Source organism: Molossus molossus, unplaced genomic scaffold (genome assembly GCF_014108415.1).
Source record: "Molossus molossus isolate mMolMol1 unplaced genomic scaffold, mMolMol1.p scaffold_m16_p_2, whole genome shotgun sequence".
Classification (NCBI taxonomy): Eukaryota; Metazoa; Chordata; class Mammalia; order Chiroptera; family Molossidae; genus Molossus; species Molossus molossus.
Genome location: NW_023425355.1, coordinates 88,090,829 through 88,115,651, shown reverse-complemented (window position 1 = coordinate 88,115,651; position 24,823 = coordinate 88,090,829). Strand labels below are relative to the sequence as shown.

Below are 24,823 nucleotides of genomic sequence, written 5' to 3'. Positions count from 1 at the left end.
AGTAGGGACCATGACCAATTTTTTGCAAACAGCTGTATCTCCAACCAATACAACTTGGTTTCATTCATAGCTGCCATGGTAAGGTGGGGACTCTGCTATCTGTGTAGACTCTGGAAGGCCCCCACCAGAGAATCTTTGAGGCAAAGCTTCAACACCGTTTTCATTATACACACTTGAGAGATGGTCCAGAATCCCACTAGAATAGAAGGCCACTGGAATGGGGGCAAGAAGGCCAAGATAAGAACACTGGGATTGTGGCAGCCATCAGCTGATTCTGATAAAACCATAGGGGGTGTGCCCTTCTCCCATTGAGAATAACTGCTTTAAGGTACCTAATTTAGTTTAATCAATCCCTTGAATTAAATAGTGATGCCAGAGTCATTAAGACCTGACCTTCAATTGGAATCCTACTTAAGTTTCCAGTGTGAGAGGTCCAACCAGGATGCTACTGAACTGCTTTGCAGACCTCCCCTCTTTCCCTCAATGCTTTCAGAAACACCCACAGTAACTGCTTACTCTGGGATGAATTCTCACCACCTCCTCACATACATATCCCAAAGCTTGTCCCTTTGGGAATATTGATCTTAACTGCTTACCTTGAAATTGATTCATCTGTTGGGTGATGTATGCACTCCTCTGTTCAGGGGTCATTGCCATAAGACCTAATCTCTGTTTCTCTTGCTAAACAGGTGAAAAAAACATGTTAAAATATGGCTACAAAGAAATATTTGCCTTGGCATCACTGTGTGAGGACCCAGGAGTTGGCTTTGGTATAGCAGAATGTATGAGTGAACATACCAACACACAGTTGCATGCATGCCCCACCCTCCCAAGCAAAACTCCACAGGTATAAATAAAAGTAGGATACTGCATCCTGGGTTAAAAACCCAACTGTGACAGCATAGGATGGGGCAGCAGACACAGAGCTTAACAGCACAGTGCATAGAAAAAAGATTTAAGCATTTTGGATGTTCTTCTGCTCAGGATGGTTTAGCAATGAGATGTGGTCACCAAAAGACCAAATGTAGTATTAGGCTGCATTAACAGAAGCAGAGTATATAGAAGGAGGGAGGTGACAGTCCTACACTACTCTGTTTTGGCCAGATCATGTCTAAAGTGCTGACAAGAATCTGGTCATGCCAGTATCAGGTAGACCCAGACAAACTGGTTGCATTCAGGTGGACAGTAAGTGATTGGGGTAGGGCTCGGACTCCAAGCCACACAGACAAGGAATGGCTGAGCAAACCAGAAATGCCAAGACTGGAGCAGAGGAGACTCTGGGCTATGTGATAGTGGGTACTCAGCTTCTGCTGGGTTGTCATGGGGAAAGGGCTGAGGATTATTCTGGGTGGTCCTGGCATGAACAGTAGGATGATCACATGGTCATATGGATGAACTATCTGACACCCAGAGTAGTAGCTCACTGCCAACTTCCCTTCGTTATCCTGACTAGCTGCAGCATGTACAATTGGGCTGAGCTTTCTGTCTCCACTTCCAAGCTGGGTCCAAGCTGGGGGGGAAAGGGAGGAGCCAAGTTTTAGTGCTGCAGTCCCAGCGCAGTGTGGGAGAAGCTCAAGAGGACAGTCTGGAGAGAACCAGATGAGGGCACGTGGAAGGCATGACTTTCTCCTTGCATAGAAAACCTCAGCCATTCAGTGCCAGATTGTGAGTGGGATCCAGTTCTGACTCCCGGTCTAGTGTTTATCCACTGCCATCTCTCATCCTTTCTCCAGAAGACTGCTCACACTTGTGCCAACCAAGGTAGCTCTACCAGGGAACATAACTCACTGGGTCCACTTTCTGAGCTCTGTCTCTCTAGATGCCAGAAGACTTGACCCTACAACATGGAATTGACTGCTTTTATGCATTTAGAGGGCTGACACTGGGGTGTGGGATGGGTGCAGGTAGAAGGACAGGACTTGGGAGAGTGCATAGCTCCCAGGCATGGAGGCAGTTCCTGACCTCAGTTCCTGCCAAGTCAGAGAGTACAAACAAACGGCACCAGTCAGACTACACTAGAAGCAATTTCACCATCCTGGCATTAGTCTGCTTCCTGTCCAAGCTCTGGCTCCCCTCCCTTGTGGCTGCTGGGATGTGGGCAGTGGAGGTTCTATTTCTCAGCCAGCCCATGGTGCTGCCTCTTTCTGCTAAAACATGGAGGTGACCGAACTGCCTTCATGCATGCTAACTGTACTAAGTACTTTGCACCCATTATTTCAATTGTGTTGCAACAATCCTTTAAAGTAAGCATGTTATTATACCAGCAACACTGAGGAATATAGGGGCTATATGACCTCCCAAGGCCATGCCATAATGAAGGAAGGGAGGGAGCACTAGAATCTTCTTGAGGTGCTCAGGATGGGCATGCATTTCTGAGGCAGCCTTTTCACTTGTATTCTTCTTTTCTATCCTTACACCAGCTTCAGGAGCTAAGGGCAGAAGAGCTACACACTCCAGCTTACTCACATGACATCTAAGGCTTAGACAGAAAGGTTATATGACTTGCCCAAAGCAACATGGCTAGGAAGTGCCATGTTTCTTAACTGCAGACTCAATGCTTCTGTCTGTCCAGTCTGCTGCTTCTGGGGACAGGTTCTTGGGGCCAGCTAGGTATACACAGACACTAACATCTTCTCTATTGGCTGCCCCATTAGTTTCATCAAATAAACACAGGTATACAGGGCTGGGGTCAGGTGGAGGCTACAGAGTACAGTCAAAGAAGAATCAGGGGAAGGGCAGAAGAGTCCAAAAGGAAAGAGACAAGAGAGGAAAGCCACCTCAAAGGCATGGGAGACCAAAGTCAAGAGGGCGAGGAACTGAGTAGCGTCTGCCAGATAAAAGAGAGTGCTTCTCAAATAGTCCAGGGTTACAGGGAGAAGGAGGTGTTGGCTAGTGTTCATCTGAGGAAGCACAAAACCCACAGCATCTAGAGTTGAAGGGAAAATCTGGCTAGTGGCATGGTTACACATATGCCCAAGTCCAAAGGGCACACTTGACATCCAACCTGTGGGCCAGGCCCTCTATGGTCCTGGAGGGTCTTAGAGCACTGTGGTCAAGTGCGGTCCCTTCATTCCACTGAGGCCATACTCCCAGCTCTGTGCTCTAGGCCTGGGCCTATGGTCCTGGCCCAGCAGCCAGAACATTCTCTTCAGGCCTTCCTAGGAGGCTGCTTCCTTTGTTTTGCCTATGGAGGCCCCCATCCTTTGTTCTGAATCAATGTGCTCCAAAAATAAGCCCCAAGAAAACAGTTGATGCCTTTTGACATTGACAATTAGAATCTTTGGAAAATGGAGAAAACAGGAAATGACAAATGTTTTCAGTGTCAGGAGGAAGGGGTGGCTGAAAATTGCTGCTCAGTAACCAGAACACTTATGGAGGATGTCCCAGGCAATCTGTAGATTTTCATAAGCATGCTTATTGGAGGAGGTAATCAAATGACTCATTTTTCAAAGGCTGTGATTGTCATGGTACTGGGTCTTATTGTGCCAGGTGACACAGGGCAGTATTGATGGGTCCTTTTCAAGCCTAGATGTGTTTCCCCCACGCTGGTCACATGGATAAGCCTGGGTTGATGACAGCAGAAAGTCTCCTAGAGAACTAGGGCCCTGGATCTTCTATCATAACTCCTCCCAGTACTGCTGGACAAAGGGGCCACATTTCAGTTAGAATGGTGACAGAGAAAATTAGAGTTGATTTTCTGGAATCTTCTTTCTGATGCTCAGGAAGCTGCAAAGCCCTGGCCTATGTGTGGGGGCTTTCGCAGGGCTAGTGCTAGTCAGGAGAGATTTCAAAAGCCTGGCCCAAACCCACTGCACAGTTGAGTTCAACACAGCCCCAGTCCCATTCTCACCACTCCAGACCAGGACAGGTGCCATGTCAGCCTTGCTGTTCAGCCATCACAGGTGAATGGCTCCTAAAGTCCCATGGAATCACCATGGACACTTCTCCCCACTGCAGGGGATGGTTTAGGACTGATTCAACCACTAAATCCTGCAAAGAGAAATGGGGGATGGGACGGGACAGCTAATCAGCAGGACTCACACACAGATGCCTACAAAGGGTTCCTGGATTTTAGCCAGACTTAGACCGAAGTTACTGGCTCTGTGATTCCCAGGAGGAGAGCATTTTGGTTAAGAAGAGGATTAAAATGGAATAGCTTCTAGGGGATGCCAGGTAATGGATCCAAAGCCTTATTGTGTACTGCACATTGATGCAGGGAAAGAAAGAGGGAGGAGGAAAGGAGAGAAGGAGGAGAGAGAAAGAGGGAGGGAACTGAGAGTAAAGAGGGAAGGACAGAAGAAGGGAAAAGGAGAGAGGGAAAGAATAAGGAAAAGTAGAAGGAAGAGGAAAAGAAAAGAGGAGGAGGAAGAGTAAGAGGGCGAGAGGAGGAAGAGGAGAGATTTTTTTTTTTCCTACTATTAGGAAACTCCAGCCTCCTTTCCCAGCAAATATAACTCATGAGCACTCCCACACTGAGCTATGCTGCCCTGAAGCAGAAGGCACTAAGCTATGTGTTAGAGGTTCAAAGGTTAATGAGCTCTCCTGTCTGGGTTTGTTTGTTTGTTTATTACTCCACTAGGAAAACATTTTTTGTAGTTTTTGGATATCAGATTTGGAGACACCTTACCCACTCATCTGACTTTCCTTTAAAATGATAGGAAGACAGTCTTCCTCATGGAGATTATGAAATCAAGACCTGAATTCTGGGGGCTCCCACACCCATATGGATGGGGATACCGCAGACTTGCCATGGCCCAAGGATGAAGGCACGTCTATCAGAAGCTCTGTTTAAGGGCATGTGGATGCTTTTAGGAGAAAATTCTCTTCAGGTGTTCTCCAGAAAGTACAGAAGTTTTCTAGAGTGAATGGCAGGTAATATCCATTTCCTAGTCCCTCCTGACTCTCAGAGCCTGTGACTCAGTTTCTTCAGAATGCCTCCAAAGGAGGCCACACCATGGGGAGTGATGGGTGTGCATCATGCTACTTCTCTCTGTGAACCTAAAGCCAAGATCTTGGGTTGGGGGTTGGGGTGGGGTTTGGGGAGAGTCTGATGAACACCTGCCCTTTTGTGTTGCCTTTGATCAATTACTTTCCCTGCCCAAATGTAGCCTGCAAAGTGTGGGCTTTATTGACTCTGGTCCCCCAGAACCAATCTTTCTAAATATCAAATGGGAAAAGATGGTTCCCTAGGCAGCCCAGTGTGTCTGTCTGTCAGTTAGCTGACAAACATTTTTTGTAGGTTTACTTTGGGCCAAGTTCTTTCCCAGGCATGGGGACAGCACTGTGCTTATCTACTTTTATGCAGTTTTCAATGGAGGGGAGATTGACAAGACACACATAAGTCAACCAAAGGTCATTTCAGATAGTTATACATCTTCTAAAGAAAATACGACGTGTGAAGGGATCAGGAATGGGAGAGGGTATGGGGGGCACACGAGAAACCTCGAATCAGGGCTTGGGGCCCAGAGGGTAAATCAGAACCTGCCATAAAGTTCTCTAAGCTAGGCATGGGTCAATGCTCAACCAGTGAACCACACAGGCCAGGCTAGGTCAGCTTTTTTACTCTCCATTTTCTGTCTTTCCACTTAATCTCCAACAGCATAAACTCTATTCTGACTCCTCTCTGGTCTCCTCAGTGGTTTCTGGACTGCTTGGTCCTGGAAGGGCTTTGTCTAAATGCTGGGAATATCCTGGGGAAGAGGAAACAAATGTCTTTGCAGCTTGCCTTTCTTCTTCCCCTGTGGTCCCTGCCTCCTCTGTCTCACACTGAGTCTGGCTTTCCTGAGTCACAAGCTGAGCTGGCAAGGTACTGTCCCTCAAAGTGCCCCCAGGTGGGCTCATCTTCCAAAGCTTCGCAGAGAAGATTAGGAGGCCAAGCATCTGCTCTACCCTTCACTGCTGGGTAGAAGGCATTGGCTTGGGTAGACATGGGAAGGCGGGGTGGGGGTGGGGGAGTGTGGATAGAAATTCATGAGGCAACCTAGCTGGGATCCTGTTGTTTTTTACTTCCAAGTACGAGGAAGGGCAGTGACATCCTAAGTGGACAATGTCTTCATCCATTTTTGCCAATTCTGTTTCCCTGGTGGCTTTGTGCTGGACAAGATTTCTCAGGTTTCAGCTGAAGAGCACTGTGACTCTGAGAGTACACAGAAAAAAAGGAGGGGGGTGAGAGAAAAATCAATACCCCTTGAACAAAAAGCACTGCTTGTTCTTCCAGGCCATGGCAAGCTGATAAAGAGAACACGGCCGTATGTAACAAAGCAGACTTTCCATTAAAGGCCAGAATCCCAGAGGCCCTTTCAGCCTGATGACCATCTTCTGATTGTTATCACTTAGCAATGCTCATTTCTCCAGTGTTCTCTGAAGATAGGGCAGACATCCTATGCACACTGATATTTCTTGCACCAAAACAACTCCATGATCCAAATGAAATATTCTGCAAAGGCCCATTCTGGCTGGTGTTCTCCATCTTTCTCTCATGACCACTAATGTGACTCTTTAGGGGAAGTCAAGCCATTCCTTCGAGACTCTGCAGGATGAACCAAACTCATAGCCATGTTGGACAAGCTTGGCTTGAATTCCTTCTGCCTGCCTTTCCTAGGTTGACAGTACTCCGGAGGGGAAATCCAACTTCTCGCTTTTAAGGTGGGGCCAAGGAACACCTCTGGGTGCAGAGTCCATAGTGGTTTCTTGTCGGAAAAGGCAGTTCCTGAGCACCTACTAGTTATGGAGCAGGCAGGCACAGGGCAGAAGTGCAGCCCCTGTTCTCCTTGGGCTCACAGTCTGGCTGGCAGGGAAGGAAATGAGGTGCTGGAAGGAGGAAAGCAGGGAGGAAGTAACTGCACCTGGGGAATCCCCACTCATTTCTCTGGAGGTGAGGCAGAAGCACCAGGAGCACTCGGCTTGCTTGGGTGTTCTCTCTGCCAAAGACTGGCCGGACACAGTAGAGAAAGCATTAGAAATCCCTCTTAGGTATAAAGAGCTTTATGAGCTGTCAATTTCTGTGTTCCTCCCAACAACTCTGTGAGGCAGGTGGAAAGGTTCAGCAGGGAACTGTGCCCCGGTTGACAGATGAGGAAAGTGAAGCTCAGGGGAAATGACTTACCTACAGCATTGCAGCTAGGCAGTAGTGGAGCAGGCACCTGCCTCCAGGCCTTCAGATCCCAGCTGCCCCAGGGTGCTGCCTCTGAGGTGCTGTACGAGGAGGTGACTCGGACAAACTCATGAGCAAAGGAGCTTCTGGGCAGGAAGGACTCACTCCCTACAGCTTGGCAGGATGGGGGCTGTCGCCCGAGGCTGACCTGGGCGGGGGGGGGGGCTTCCCCAAGCTTGCAGGATTTGTCTACATGACTCTACAACAACCAATTGAACAATCCATCAGCTGCTTGGCCCCCAAATGGTTCTGACTGATCTTGTCACTTTCCTGACCATCTAGCTGGTTCATTCGGGTGTTTGGTTATGTATACCAACCAGTCTGAGGCAACTAAATCAAACAGCTTTGCAGTTTTAATAGTCTTGGGTCATGGACTCTTTTGAGAATCAGTTAAAAGCTATTGTCTCTCTCCACAGAAAAAGCACTTATGGTAGTGTTTCCCTCTTCCAGCCCACCAACATTTTACATATAATTTCAGGGATTTTCTGGAGCACTCAATACCCATCCATGGATCTCAGTTAAGGATTCTCTGCCTTGACCGGACACTGTCATGTCAGAAATGGGAATAAAGCTAGGTCAGATGGCTGGTTTATTGGCAATGACCTTGATCAATTCTGATCCCTCCTTATCTCAGTGCTCTCCTCAACAGAACACACAATTATAAACTGGTTTGTAGGTATGTGTGTAGACATGTTCTGGAATCTGCAAAACCAAATGGTGAATGCAAGACCAAACAGTCAAGTAGAAATCTCAAAACATTCCTCACTGTGTCTCACCTTGCCAGGGCCCAAGTTTTCAGGACTTGGGTGTGGGTGGAACCACCCCTTCCATCATGTTTTAAAAGATAGGAATTTCATCAGAATTGAATGTATGGCGTATTCTTTCAACTAAAGGTAATTAAAAACACCATACTTGATATCCATGTCAGAGAAAGCTTCAAGACTCAGATGAACTACTGATATACCCCTGACATCCTGATAGGCACACCAAGTGCTTGGCAACAGTGGTGTCCAAAAAAAAAAAACACGGGCAGGCGGGGGGAGCCTACCTTGATGAGAAGTTCTTTCTTTATGTGAGACAGCCTCTTCACACTCATGCTTTTAACACTCAAGCTACAAGTGATCATCTTCACCCCCTACCAAACATCCCAGTAGAAAGGGAAATATTTATCCTCCAAATCTAAGCTAAACAGTTGGAATCAAGTTGATTCATTGCAATAAATACTAAGCATCTAACTGTGGGCAAGTCTTTGCAGTGGATGGCAGACCAGTAGATAGTTGGATGCATTATTTGATCTAGTTAGATGTATTATTTGATCAACAGTAAAAATTGCCACCACTAAATTTACAGTGCATTTGTTATACACCAGGCATGAACCCAAGTGCTTTCAACATTCAGACTCACTCAATCTGTACATGAGGCAGAAACTATTGTCTTTATTTTATAGATGAGGACAATGAGGCACAAAGAGGCTGAGTTGCACAAAGTCACACAGCTACTTAGCAGCAGAGCAGGATGCAAACTCAGGTTTACCTGGTTCCCAAGCTCACATGAAGTTTGCAATGTGTCAGTGTGTTTAGTCATTAACTTGCCATATGAAAACAAGTTCTGAGATGTAAACTGTTAAAATATACTGTAGAGAAAATTACAGGCAAGGTTTTACAAGGGGGCTCCAAACAATGTTTTCAAGAACAAATTATTACTACTTAAAGATGGGACTAGGGCACTGGCTGATTTTGCTCAGTGGTTAGAGTGTTGGCCCATAGACCAGAGAGACCTGGATTCGGTTCCTGCTAAGGGCATGTACCTCGGTTGTGGTTTGTCCCTGGCCCCAGTTGGGGTCGTGTGGGTGGCAGCCAGTCGATGTGTCTCTCTCATGTTGATGTTTCTCTCTCTCTCTTCCTCCCGCTCTATCTGAAGATAAATGCAAAAATGTCCTTGGGTGAGGACAGAAAAATATTCTTAAGTAAACTCAATGCATTTGGGAAGGAAAACTTATTTGGCATTTGATGATGTACCAACTGTGGAAGGCCCAGTGTCCCTCCCCTTAGGGTGGGGTTCAGTACAGAGCTGACCTCACTGGCCATCTCCAGCTTCACTGCAACAAGCTCCAATTTGTCCTTGAATCAAGATAATCTGGGACATAAGGAAAAACATTGCTTTCTACAACTGACAACTCTTTAGACCTGCATATATACCTCCTTGACCATCTCAAACATGATTTTATAGCTATATTGAAGTTTTTACAATGCTAAAATGCAAATATTACTAGAGTTTTCATTATTTGCCCATTCCATGATGACATATTCTAAAAGCATGAATAGGGCTTATTTATAAACTTTTGCTTAGGAATCCCTGGTAGCTTAATGTGACTTGTAGGATGTTAGTGATGGGCCAAGGAAAAGGACTCCCTCATTATCATTAACATACGTGTGCAGTACCTCAGTAGTTCATCAGGCAAAGACAACTACAGGTATCAAATGGGAATTACCAGCCATGAAAGATGCCCCCACAATGTGGGCAATTCCATTCAGCAGCAATTGAAAGTGGACCTAGAACCACTCATTCAGATGGAGCAGAATGGGAGGAGGCAGTTTGAAGACCAGTCCAATCCCAGTTAAAAAAATAAAACAAAACAGAACAAAATAGAGCCCTGGGCAGTTTGGCTCAGCAATTAGAGCATCAGCCCATGGACCCAAGGGAAGTGGGTTCAATTTCTGGTAAAGGGCACATACCTGGGTTGTAGATTCAATCTCTGGACCCAGTCGGGGTCACATAGGAGGAAATCAATTGATGTGTCTCTGTCACATTGATGCTTCTCTGTCTGTCTGTCTGTCTCTCTTCTCCCTCCATCCCTCCTTCCCTTCCACTCTCTCTAAAAAGCAATGGAAAAATATCCTCAGATGAGGATTAACAAAAACAAAACAAAATAGAACAGATAAGATTCAATCTTGACTCTGACTGACTGGGAGCTTTATAGCTGGTACTTATGTGTAGTCTCCATTTTATTTAATTTGTTGAAATAACAGCTTATCAAACACCCTTTAAGTGTGAGGTCCAAGTTTCAAACTAAAGGTTATTAGAGACATTTCTACTCCTAGACATTTCCAAACATAAGGTACATCCATGTCTCTCCTTGAAAATCTCAAAAAAGCAAGTCCATCAGTAATTGGTTGCCATGATTAATAACTCTTGAACTAATTGGTTCCATGTGATTCAAAATTTCATAGATTTTAGACTATGGAATGGGTAGCATTTGACAGTGGTGTTCGATTTCAAAAACCTCACACCCACTCAGCACCCTGGACCCTGGGTTTCCTATGATTACTAAAGAGCTTGCTGAACCTAAGTTGGCCCACAATTCCTCCCTCTGAAAAGTCCGCCAATGGCTTGCAGCTGTCTAGAGGGACAAGCACATCCTGCTAAGCTTTGCCCCTTGACTTTTTGCCTTTTTGGCAACCAGCTTTCAAGTTCCATAGTGGCATGTACTCTACCCTCTAGTCATACCAATCTCTTTGGCACCCTGGGAATTATGTTCTTCTTTGATACAGCTCCTGTGGATGAACACCTCCAGTTGACTTGAACATCCTTTCTGAGCCAAGTCTTAATCATCTTGAAATCCCTCTGGTGCCCAGACAGTGCCTGGCAAAGGTGAAGGGCTCAGCAAATACAAGTGTGGGCAAAAGTAGGTTTACAATTGTGAGTACAGAAAACACAGAATTTATTCTTCTATTATTATTTATTAATTATTGTATTGTTTATTTGTATTGCAACTGTAAACCTACTTTTGCCCACACTTGTACTTGGAAAATTCAATCAATTTTACTACTCTGTTAAAAGTTTGGAATGCTGTTCCAGGCACTTGGGAAATGACAATCTGGTAAACACAGCACTGACCTCATTTTGGGTTGGACATTAGTTATAAACTGAGCCTTGACCCTCATTTAAACACACCGATGTTGAAAATGGTGGCACAGTGAATGGAAGCTAAACAGACCATCTCCCAGGACCAAATTGGAATTACAACTAAAAGACAAATCATCAGGGAAAAAAAAGAAGTGAAAAGCCGCTGGAGAGAACCCGTACAACTAAGGACAGAAAAAGGACACCAAATCAAGCATGGTATGAAATGGGGAGGCATGTGAGGGTGGCCTGTGAGCCCACAGACAGTAGTAGAGAGCTGTATTAGTTGAATACCCTTCCTGCTGAAAAAGTGGGGGTTTTAAAAAGCACCAAATCAGCTACAGCCACTCACCTTGGGCTTTGGGAGAGGGAGGGCAGACTGGACTGGAACTGTGTAGATAGAGTCTGGGGCTCTTGTCTCAGGAGAGAGCTAGATAGGAGGACACTGGGAGTTTTGTGCTGAATCATGCCCTCACAAGACAGTAGCCATCTAACTTAAACAGTCCCTTCCCCAAGCCCAGGGAGAAGCAATAACCCCTCCTGGAGGAATTCAACACTACCAGGCCAAGCCAGAGAAATGTAAATTGAGGCTCATTAACATTGAGCCTGATAGCAAGCAAGTGCCCCACTCATTGGAAATCCTCTACACCTAAGGGATTTTTTATTCAACTCAGGGCTATGAATTGAGACTCATCAAGTAACTGAAACTAATAAACTTCAGTCAAAAAGCTAGCAGACGGCTGAACCACACCTTGGCTTACAAATCTACCCAGGAAAGTATGACAGTGGTGTTTAACATAGGTCCTCCCACACTCATCCAAACTTAGTAGAGGAAACCACTACCAGCAGAACACCAACACCCACAGGGAAAATTTGTCAGGCTCCAAAATCCACCGAGACAGCCAAAATGATGAAACAAGGAAACAAATTCCAAAAGAAAGAAAAAGATAATTCAGCAAAAGAAGAAATAAATTACATATAATTAAGCAAGATATCAGAGGGAAAGTTCAGAGTAACAATCATGAGGAAGCTGAACAGCATGAGTAAAGATATAGAAACATTGAAAACAACCAATTGGAAGTGAAGAATGACACAGCAGAAATAAAGAACATATTGGAAGGAATAACCAGCAGAGTAGAGAAAGCCGAAGATTGGATCAGTGAGTTAAAAACTAGAGTGGAAAAAAATCACACAATCAGAGAACCAAAAAGAAAATTAAAAAAAAAAAATGGAAAACAGCCTAAGAGAACTGTGGGACAATTAAAACATAACAACATCTGCATCATAGGAGTTCAAGATGAAGAAGAAAATGAGCAAGGATTAGAGAACATAGTTGAAATAATAGTGACAGGAAACTTTCCTAGCTCAGTGAAGGAAAAGGCATACAAGTTGAAGAAGCACAGGGGACCCCAAGTAAGAAGAACCCAAAGAGGCCCACACCAACACACAAAATAATTAGAATGTCAAAAATTAAAGAAAAAGAGAGAATCCTAAAAGCAGGAAGAGATAAGCAACGGGTCACCTACAAAGGAACGCCCATAAGGCTATCAGCTAACTTCGCAACAGAAACACTACAGGCCTGAAGTAATCAAGATAATGAAAAACAAGGATCTGAATCCAAGACTACTCTATCCAGCAAGGTTATCATTCAAAAAAGAAGGTAAAATAAAGAGCTTCTCAGACAGAAAAAAAAAAAAATGCCAAGAGAACATATTAGCACCAAACTAGCACTCCAAGAAATGTTAAAAGGACTGCTGTAATAAGCAGAATAAATAGGAAGACAAACATAACCATAATGAACAAAAATAGCAACAAATAAGTACATATCAATAATAACCTTAAACATAAATGGATTAGACTCTATGATCAAAAGACACAGAGTAGCTGATTGGATAAGAAAGCATCACTCATATATATATTGTTTACAAGAGACCCACCTCACAACAAAAGACTCACATAGGATCAAAGGGAAGGGATGGAAAAAAAAAATTCTAAGCAAACAAAAAGGAAAAAAAGCTGGGGTAGCAACACTCATATCTGATAACATAGACTTCAAAATGAAGGCCATGCCCTCGTTGGTTTGGTTTAGTGGTTAAAGTGTCAGCCCGTATACCAATGAGTCATGGGTTTGATTTCAGTCAAAGGCAGGTATCTCGCTTCCGGTTCATTCTCAGCCCTGTTCGGGTTGTGTGGGAGGCAACCAGTGATGTGGCTCTAACACATTGATGTTTCTCTCCATCTCTCTCTTTCTCCCTCCCACATTACATAGTGATAAATAGAAAAGTATCCTCAGGTGAGGAATAAAAAAACAAAATGAAGGCCATAACTAGAGAAAAAGAAGTCCACGACATAATATTGAAAGGATCTATCTAACAGGCGGATATAACCTTGGTAAACAAATATGCACCCAACGTAGGAGTACCAAAATACATAAAAAAAAAAAAAAAATCTCGAGGCTTTTACAGGAGAAATCAACAGCAATAGAATCATAGCAGGGGACTTCAACACCCTGCTGACATCACTGGATATATCTTGTAAACAAAAAATTAACAAGGAAACAGAGACTCTAAATGATGCACCAGATCAAATGGATTTAATAGATATCTACAGAGAATTACACCCAAAAACTGCAGAATTCACATTCTTCTCAAGAGTACATGGGACATTCTCTGGACCACAGGCCGATGCTCTAACTGCTGAGCCAAACAGGCCAGGTAACATGGGACAGTCTCTAAGATAGACCACATGTTAGGACAAAAACTAAGTCTCTTCAAGTTCAAGAAGATTGAAATCATATCATACAACTTCTCAGATCATAATGACATGAAATTAGAAATCAATTACAACAAAAACCCACAAAAATATTCAAATAGATGGAGGTTAAATAGCATGTTGTTAAACAATGAATGGGTTACCAAGGAGATCAAGGAAGAAATAAAAAACTTCTTGGAAACCCATGAAAATGAACACACAACAACAAAAAATCTATGGGACACAGCAAACACAGTCCTGACAAGGAAATTCAAAGCACTACAGGTCTATCTCAAGAAACAAGACTTTTCTAATTGACTTCTAACCCTACAACTTAAGGAACTAGAAAGAAAAATGAAAAGAAAACCCAGAGCAAGTAGAGAGAAAAAAATAGTAAAGGTCAGAGTAGAAATAAAAGACATATGAAATAAAAAAAAAAAAAAAAAAAAAAAAAAGAGGTACAATTCAAAAGGAAAATGAAACAAAGACGTTGTTCTTTGAAAAGATAAATAAGATTGATGACCCATTAGCAAAACTCACCAAGTAACAAAAAGAGAGGACCCTAACAAACAAAACCAGAAACAAAAGAAGAGAAGTAACAACTGACACTACAGTAATACAAAGGATCATTTAAAAATGCTATGAAAAATCATGTGCCAAAAAATTGGACAATCTAGATAAAATGGACAAATTTCTAAAAACCACAGTCTCCAGAAACTGGGGAAGAGGTAGAAAACTTGAACAAACCAATAAAAACTAAGGAAATTAAAGATGTAATCAGGACGCTCCCAGAAAACAAAAGTCCAGGCCAGGACGGCTTTATGGGAGAATGTCACCTAACATTCAAAAAAGATCTAAAATCGGGAGAGAAAAAAAATGGCTGTAGAGTGAATGGAGCTACACAGACCATCTCACAGGACCAAACTGGATTTACAATGAAAATAAAGCCAAATCGTCAGGAAGGGGCAACCGAAAGATACCTTGGAGGACCACATAACCAGGGACACCGACTCAATCCTCGCAGGTGTGCAAGGACATGAGAGGGGGCCGGGAGCCCATGGTCCGCAGCTGCCTGGGCGGGGACCAGGGGACAGCTGCTGCCGCCTAGGCTGCAAACTCTGACTACTAAGTCCTCGGCTGGTGCCGCACGGACTTGCTGGGACCAGGAAACGCTGCTGGAAGATGCTGCCACAACGGCAGTGTCCCACTACCACGGCTTAGTCCTGGGGCTTCTGCTGAGTGCAACGCCCTTGGCTGGTGCCACAGCCGTGGCTGCCCTTGGCTGGAAGCAGCACTCTCAGGTTAAAAGTCGCATATGGCTCCACGACGCAGAGTCTAAACAGAGGCTAAATTGGCAGCAGCCACTCACCTTGGGCTCCAGCAGAGGGAAGGCAGACTGGATTGGAACTGTGTGGGGAAACTCGGGTTTAGGAGGGTGCTAAGAGCTTTTGCTGAGTGCAGCCACACAGGATTGTGGTCATTTTACTCTTTCCCAGGGCCCTGGGGAGAGGCGGGGGCCCCTCCCTCAGAGATTAAACCTGACCTGGTGGCCATTGAAATGCTAATTGAGGCCCATTAACAACCAGTATCTGCCCCACCCTCGGGAAATCCTCTTACACTGAGCACCTAAGGGAGTTTTTCAGGCAACTCAGAAACCAAGGGTCTGCAGGTGACCTCTACCAATAGCCTCCAGGCAAAAAAAGCTAGAGGATAACTACCATTCCCTGGGCTAGCAACATTAACCAGAAAATCTAAGACTTGACAGTGGTGTTTAAAGTGGGTCCTCCCTGGCTCATCCAAACCCAGGAGAGGGAGCCACAAACAGCAGAACACCAACACACACAGGGAAAATTTGGCAGACTCCAAAGCCCACTGTGATAGCCAAAATGGTGAAAAACAGAAACAAAAGCCAAATGAAAGAACAAGAGACCTCTATGGAAGATGAGATAAATGAGGTGCAGTTAAGCAAGTTAACAGAACTAGAATATGGAGCCATGATGTTGAGAAAGCTCAACAACAAATGTAAGGATATGAGCACCATGAGTAAAGACATAGAAATGTTGCAAATCAACCAGTTGGAAATTCAAAACCAACAAGAAGAAATAAAGAGTGACATATCAGAAATGAAAAACGCATTGGAAAGTCTAAAAAGCAGAGGAGAGAAAGCTGAGAACCGGATCAGTGAATTAGAAGATAGGGTAGAAAAAATCAACCAATCAGAAAACCAAAAGGAAAAACGATTAAAAAACAGGAAGACAGCTTAAGAGAACTCTGGGACAACAGGAAATGTAATAATGTTCGCATCATAGGAGTCCCTGAAGAAGAAGAAAATGAGCAAGGGTTAGAGAATATATTCAAAGAAATAATGACAGAAAACTTCCCTAATTTGGTGAAGGAAGAAGGCATTCAAGTTCAAGAAGCACAGAGAGCCCCAAGTAAGAAGAACCCAAACAGGCCCACACTAAGACACATAGTAATCAAACTGCCAAAAATTAAAGACAAAGAGAGAATCCTAAAAGCAGCCAGAGATAAGCAACTGGTTACCTACAAAGGAAAACCCATAAGGCTCTCAGCTGACTTCTCACAGGAAACACTACAGGCCACAAGAGAATGGCATCAAGTAATCAGGGTCATGAAAAACAAGGATCTGAATCCAAGACTACACTACCCAGCAAGGCTATCATTCAAAATAGAAGGTCAAATAAATAGCTTCCCAGACAAAAAAAGGCTAAGGAATACATTAGTACCAAACCAGCACTGCAAGAAATGTTAAAAGGACTGCTTTAATTAGCTGTAGAAATGAAAAGAAAAATAGAACCACACTAAACAGAAATGGCAATAAACAAGTACATATAAATATTCACCTTAAATGTAAATGGATTGAATGCTCCCAGAAAAACACACAGAGTAGCTGATTGGATAAGAAAGCATGACTCATCTATATGTTGTTTGCAAGAGACCCACCTCACAACAAAAGACTCATAGATTGAAAGTGAAGGGATGGAAATAAATCTTCCAAGCAAACGGAAAAGAAGAAAAAAGCTGGGGTAGCAATACTCACATCTGATAATATAAATTTCAGAATGAAGGCCAGAACTAGAGACAAGGAAGGCCACTACATAATAATGAAAGGATCTATCCAACAGGAAGATATAACCTTGATAAACATATATGCACCCAATATAGGAGCACCAACATATATTTAAAAACTTCTGGAGGACTTCAAAGGAGAAATCGATAGCAATACAATCATATCAGGGGACTTCAACACCCCGCTAACATCACTAGATACATCCTCTTGACAAAAGATTAGAAAGGAAACAGAGACTCTAAATGAAGCACTGGACCAAATGAATTTAATAGATATCTATAGAGAATTACACTCCAAAACTACAGAACTCACATTCTTCTCAAGTGCACATGGGACATTCTCAAAGATAGACCCCATGTTAGGGCACAAACTAGGTCTCTACAAGTTCAAGAAGATTGAAATCATATCAAGCATCTTCACAGATCACAATGGCATGAAACTAGAAATCAATTGCAAGAAGAACATACAAAGACATTTGAACACATGGAAGCTAAATAGCATATTATTAAACAATTAATGGGTCACCGAGGAGATCAAGGAAGAAATCAAAAACTTCCTGGAAACCAATAAAAATGAAACACAACAACACAAAATCTATGGGAAGTAGCAAAAGCAGTTCTGAGAGGGAAGTTCATAGCACTACAGGCCTACCTCAAAAAACAAGAAAAATCTCTAATAGATTATCTAATCTCACGACTTAATAAACTAGAGAGCAAACAAAAAGAAAACCCCAGTGCAAGTAGAAGAAAGGAAATAGTAAAGATCAGAGCAGAAATAAATGACATAGAGTCCATAAAAACAATTCAAAGGATCAATGAAACAAAGAGCTGGTTTTTCGAAAAGATAAACAAGATTGATAGACCCTTAGCTAGACTTACCAAGAATGAAAAGAGAGAACCCAAATATACAAAATCAGAAATGAAAGAGGAGAAGTAACAACTGACACCACAGAAATACAAATGATTGTTAACAACTTCTATGAACAATTATATGGCAACAATTTCGACAATGCAAGTGAAATGGACAAATTTCTAGAAACACATAGTCTCCCAAAACTGGACTGGGAAGAGACAGAAAACTTGAACAGACCAATAACAACAGTAGAAATTGAAGAAGTAATCAAGACTCTCCCAGCAAACAAAAGCCCCAGCTCAGATGGCTTCATGGAGGGGTTTTACCAAACATTCAAAGAACCAATACCCATTCTCCTCAAACTATTTCAAAAAATTCAAGAAGAAAGAAGACTTCCAAAGTCGTTTTATGAAGCCAGCATAATTCTACTTGCAAAACGAGAAAAAGACACAACAAAGAAAGAAAACCACAGGCCAATATCCCTGATGAACATAGATGCCAAAATCCTGATTAAAATACTCGCAAATCAAATCCAGCAATACACCAAAAAAAGTATTCATCACCAATTGAGATTCATCTCAGGGATGCAAGGCTGGTACAATATATGCAAATCAATAAATGTGATACACCACATAAATAAAAAAAGAATAAAAACGACATGATCATATCAATAGATGCCGAAAAAGCCTTCAACAAAATCCAGCATCCATTTTTGATCAAAATGCTCAGCAATATGGGAATAGAGGAATCAAATCTTGACATAATAAAGGTCATATATGAAAGACCTACAGCCAACATCATACTCAATAGGCAAAAACTAAAAGCATTTCCCTTAAGAACAGGAACAACGCAAGGATGCCCACTTTCGCCACTCTTATTTAACATAGTACTGGATGTCTTAGCCACAGCAATCAGACAGGAAGAAAAAGTAAACAGGATCCAAATTGGAAAGGAGGAAGTGAATTGTCATTATTTGCAGACGAGATGATACTCTACATAGAAAACCCCAATGACCCTATCAAAAGTTTACTAGACTTAATAAATGAATTTGGCAAAGTAGCAGGACACAAAATTGTCAAGAAATCAATGGCATTCTTATACACCAATGATGAACTCACAGAAAGAGAAACTAAGAAAACAATCCCATTTACCATTGCGGCAAAAAATTAAGATACCTAGGAATAAACTTAACCAAAGAAATAAAGGACCTATTCGCAGAAAACTACAGAACATTGAAAAAAGAAATAGTGGAATATATAAAAAAGTGGAAGCCATACCCTGTTCATGGATTGGGAGAATTAACATCATTAAAATGTCCATATTACCCAAAGCAATTTATAGATTCAATGAAATACCCATCAAAATACCAACGGCATACTTCACAGAATTAGAACAATTATTTGAAAAGTTCATATGGAACCAAAAAAGGCCTCAAATAGCCACAGCAACCTTGAAAAGGAAGAACAAAGTTGCACGGATCACAATACCAGAATTTCAGGTTATACTACAAAGCTACTGTAATCCAAACAACCTGGTACTGGCACAGGAACAGGCATATTGACCAGTGGAACAGAACAGAAGACCCAGAAATGGACCCAAGGCAATATGCTCAATTAATATTTGACAAAGGTGGTAAGAGCATACAGTGAAGTATGGAAAGCCACTTCAATAAATGGTGCTGGGAAAATTGGACAGCTACTTGCAGAAAAATGAAACTAGACCATCACCTTACACCCTACATGTGAATGAACTCAAAATGGATAAAAGACTTAATTGTGACTCATGAATCTATAAAAATCCTAGAAGAGGCTGTAGGCAACAAAATTTCAGACATCATATGCAGCCAAATTTTTACTGACACATCACCTAAGGCAATAGAAACACAGGAGAAAATGAACACATGGGACTACATCAAATTCAGAAGCTTCTGCACAGTGAAAGATACAATCATCAAAACCGTAAGGCTACCCACTGTATGGGAGAGCATAATTGCTAATGATATATCAGATAAGGGGTTAATTTCCAATACACATAGTGTGCTCATACAACTCCACAAAAGGAAGACAAAGAATTCAATTAAAAAATGGGCAGAGGAGCTAAATAGACACCTCTCCAAACAGGACATACAAATGGCTAAGAGACATGTGAATAAATGTTCAACATCACTAATCATCAAAGAGCTGCAAATTAAAACAACACTGAGGTATCACCTCACACCTGTCAGAATGGCTGCCATCAAAAAATCATCAAACAACAAGTGTTGGTGAGGGTGTGGAGAAAATGGGACTCTAGTACACTGCTGGTGGGAATGCAGACTGGTGCAGCCACTATGGAAAACAATATGGTGTTACCTCAAAATATTAAAAATTGAACTTCCATTTGACCTAGTGATTCCACTTCTAGGAATATACCCTAAGAAGCCTGAAACACCAATCAGAAAGAATATATGTACCCCCATGTTTGTAGCAGCACTATTTACAATTGCTAAGATCTGGAAACAGCCCAAGTGTCCATCTGTAGACAAATGGATCAAAAAGCTGTGGTACATATACACAATGGAGCACTACGCAGCTGTAAGAAAGAAAGATCTCTTATCCTTTGAGACTACATTGAAGGACTTGGAAAGTATTATCCTAAGTGAAACAAGCCAAACAGAGAAAGGTAAGTTTCATATGATCTCACTTATTTGTAGAATATAATGAACATAACAGTCTGAGGAATGGGGTAGTCCCAGAGATATGAAAGTGGGGTACAGACTGACAGTCCCTAGAAGAGGGTGATGGTGGGAGAGAGATAAAGCACAGAACTTATATGTATGTATGCATGAACAGTGGACTTGGACAACAAACTGGCGAAAGGGCAGGGAGGGAAAGGAAGGGGGGAATCAGTGGGGGAAAAAGGAGAAACATCTGTAACAAAAAGTAATTAGTAAAAAAAAAAATAAAATAAAAATGAAAATTAAAAAAAATAAGATCTAAAATCTATTCTCCTGAAAATATTCCAAAAAAATTCAAGAAGGAAAACATCCAAACTCATGTTATGAGGCCAGCATAGTTCTAATTCCAAAACCAGAAAAAGATAATACAAAGAAAGAAAACTACAGACCAATATCCCTGATGAACATAGATGCCTAAATCTTGAATAAAGTACTAGCAAATCAGGTCCAGCAATACATCAAAAAAATTATTCATCATAACCACGTTGAATTCATCCCAGGGATGCAAGGATAGAACAGTATCTTTAAATCAATAAATGTGATACACCACATTAAAAAAATGAAAGCTAAAAATCATGTGGTTACATCAATAGACACTGAAAAAGCATTCAACCATATCCACCCCCGATTTCAGATAAAAATGCTCAGAAATGTGCAAATAGAGGGATCATACCTTGATAATAAAGGCCATATATGAAAAATCTACAAACAACTTCATAGTCAATGAGTAAAAACTAAAAGCATTTCTTTTAAGAACAGAATCAAGACAGAGATGCCCACTTTCGCCACTCTTATTTAATATAGTACTGCAAGCCTTAGCCACAGCAATTAGACAAGAAAAAAAAAGAGTAAAGGAGATCCAAATTGGAAAGGAAGAAATGAAACTGTCATTATTTGCAGATTACATAATATTGTACATAGAAAACCCCAAATACTTCATCTAAATACTACTAGATTTTATACATCAATTTGGCAAAGTAGCGAGATACAAATTAACATAAAAAAATCTATGTATGGCATGTTTTTTTCTTTAAAAATATTTTTTAATTAATTTGTTTTTGTTACAGATGTTATTCATTTTTTCCCCACTAACAGGATCATACCCTTCACCCCGCCCCATCCCCAGCTTTGTCGTCTATGTTTATTGGTCATGCATACATGCATGTAACTTCTATGGTTTATCTCTTCCCCCACAAAATCCCCCTCATCTGAGGCTTGTCAGTCCATTCCCCACCTCCATGTCTCTGGGTTAATTTTGTTCAGCAGTTTCTTTAGTTCATTATATTCCACAAATAAGTGAGATCATGTAATATTTGTCTTTCTCTGCTGCTTTGGTTTCCTTAGGCTAATACTCTCCAGGTCCTTCCATGTCATCTCAAAGGATAAGAACTCTTTCTTTCTTTCAGCTGCATAGTATTCCATTGTGTATACATACAATTTTTATTTTCTTGTGGTAACAACATATTGTTTTCCATAGTGGCTGCACCAGTCTGCATTCCCAACAGCAGTGCACTAGAGTCCCCTTTTCTCCACACCCTCGCCAACAGTTGTTGTTTGATGATTTGTTGATGGCGGCCATTCTGACAGGTGTGAGGTGATACCTCATTGTTGTTTTAATTTGCATCTCTCTGATGATCAGTGATGTGGAGCATTTCTTCACATGTCTCTTAGCCATTTGTATGTCCTGTTTGGAGAGGTGTCTATTTAGTTCCTCTGCCCATTTTTAATTGAGTTTTTGACTTCCTTTTGATGAATTGTATGAGCACACTATATATTTTGAAAATTAAACCCATATCTGATGCATCATTGTTGATTCTGGTCTCACATATAGTGGGATCCCTTTCCATTTTGATGATTGTGTCTTTTGTTGTGCAGAAACTTTTTAGTTTGATGTAGTCCCATGTGCTCATTTTTGCCTTTATTTTTGTTGCCTTATGTGTTGTATCAGTAAAAATTTTGCTGCATATGATGCCTGAGATTTTGTTGCCTACATTTTCTTCCAGTGTTTTTATGGATTCATGAGTTACATTTAAGTATTTTATATATTTTGAGTTTATTCTCATGTATGGTGTAAGTTGGTGTTCTAGCTTCATTTTTTTTTGCAGGTAGCTGTCCAATTTTCCCAATACCATTTATTGAAGAGACTGTCATGACTCCACTTTGTGCTCTTTTCACCTTTGTCAAATATTAACAGAGCATATTGTTGGGTCCATGTCTGGGTTCTCTATTCTGTTCCATTGATCTATCTGCTTGTTCTTGTACCCAGTACCAGGATGTTTTGATTACAGTGGGTTTGTAGTATAACCTGAAATCTGGTAATGTGATCCCTCTAATTTTGTACTTTTATTTTAAAGGTTGCTGTGGCTATTCAAGGTCTTTTTTTGGTTTCATATAAACTTTTGGAGTGTTTGTTCTAGTTCTGTGAAGTATGTCGTTGGTATTTTGATGGGGGTTGCATTGAATCTATAAATTGCTTTGGGTTATGGACCTTTTAATGATGTTAATTCTTCCAATCCTTGAACAAGGTATATGCTTCCACATTTTTATATCATTCTCTATTTTTTTTTTTTTCAATGACTTGTAGATTTTTGGGAAGAGGTCCTTTACATCTTTGGTTAAGTTCATTCCTAGGTATCCTACTTTTTTTGCTGCAATGATAAATGGGATTGTTTTTTTTTGTTGTTGTTGTTTCTCTTTCTGTGATTTCATCATTGGTGTATAAGAATGACATCAATTTCTTGACATTAATTTTGTATCCTGCTACTTTCCCAAATTCATTTATTAAGTCTAGTAGATTTTTGATGGAGTCTTTAGGGTTTTCTATGTACAATATCATGTGATCTTCAAATAATGATACTTTCACTTCCTCCTTTCCAGTTTGGATCCCCTTTATTTTTCTTTCATGTCTAATTGCTGGGGCTAAGACTTCAAGGACTTTGTTAAATAAGAATGGTGAAAGTGGGCATCCTGGTCATGTTCCCGTTCTTAAGGGGAATGCTTTTAGTTTTGCCCATTGAATATGATGTTGGCTGTTGATTTTTTTCATATATGGCCTTTATTATGTTGAGATATGATCCCTTTATTTCCACATTGCTGAGCGTTTTTATCATAAATGGGTGCTGGATTTTGTCGAATGCTTTTTCAGCATCTATTGATATGATCATATGGTTTTTATCTTTTCTTTTGTTTATGTGGTGTATCACATTTATTGATTTGTGAATATTGTACCAGCTTTGCATGCCTGGGATGAATCCCATTTGGTCATGGTGAATAATTTTTTTATGTATTGCTGAATCCTATTTGCTAATATTTTCTTAAGGATTTTGACATCTGTGTTCATCAGGGATATTGGCCTGTAGTTTTCTTTTTTTTTTTTTTTGTCAATTCTTTATCCGGTTTTGGGATTAGGATTATGCTGGACTCATAAAATGAGTTTGAAAGTGTTTTGTCTTTTAGAATTTTTTGGAATAGTTTGAGGAGAATGGGTATAAGATATTCTTTGAATGTTTGGTAAAACTCCCTCATGAAGCCATCTAGGCCTGGGCTTTTGTTTGCTGTGAGTTTCTTGGTCACATCTTCAATTTCTTTTGTTGTTATTGATGTGTTCAAGTTTTCTATCTCTTCCTAGTTCAGTTTTGGGAGGCTGTGTGTTTTTAGAAATTTGTCCATTTCTCCTAGATTGTCCAATTTGTTGGCGTATAAATGTTCATAGTATGTTACGATGATTCTTTGTATTTCTGTGGTGTTAGTTGTTACTTCTCCTCTTTTATTTCTGATTTTGTGTATTTGGTTTCTCTCTTTTTGTTTTTGGTGAGTCTGGCTAAAAGTCCATCGATGTTATTTATCTTTTCAAAGAACCAGCTTTTTGTTTCATTGACCTTTGTGTTGTTTTCTAGTCTCTATGTCATTTATTTCTGCTCTGACCTTTATTATTTCCTTCCTCCTACTTGGTCTGCATTTTTCTTTTTGTTTACATTCTAGTTGTTTAAATTGTAGGGTTAGAAAGTCAGTTAGGAATTTTTCTTGTTTCTTGAGGTAGCCCTGTAGGGTTATAAACTTCCCTCTCAGGACTGCTTTCACTATGTCCCATAGATTTTTTGTTGTTGTGTGTTCATTTTCATTGGTTTCCAGGAAGTTTTTAATTTCTTTCTTGATCTCCATGGTAACCCATTCATTGTTTAATAACATGCTATTTATCCTCCAAGTGTTTGAATGTTTTTGTGTGTTTTTATTGTAATTGAGTTCTAGTTTCTTACCACTGTGATCTGAGAAGATGCTTGATATAATGTAAATGTTCTTGAATTTGTAGAGACTTGCTTTGTGTCCCAATATGTGGTCTATTTTTGAAAATGACTAA

At 41.2% G+C, this 24,823-nt stretch overlaps 1 protein-coding gene across 1 annotated transcript in view; it reads right to left on the bottom strand.

Annotated features, from left to right (window-relative positions):
- Positions 1-624: 624 nt before the first annotated feature.
- The window catches only part of MAMLD1 (mastermind like domain containing 1), an 87,117-nt gene continuing 62,918 nt past the window's right edge, over positions 625-24,823 (bottom strand). The window contains exons 3-4 of the mRNA XM_036270094.1: positions 7,106-7,352; positions 625-681 (exon numbers count right to left, since the gene is read on the bottom strand). Of these exons, the coding sequence (XP_036125987.1) occupies positions 641-681; positions 7,106-7,352 (288 nt within the window). The 3' untranslated portion in view covers positions 625-640. The remainder of the gene's footprint in view (positions 682-7,105; positions 7,353-24,823) is intronic.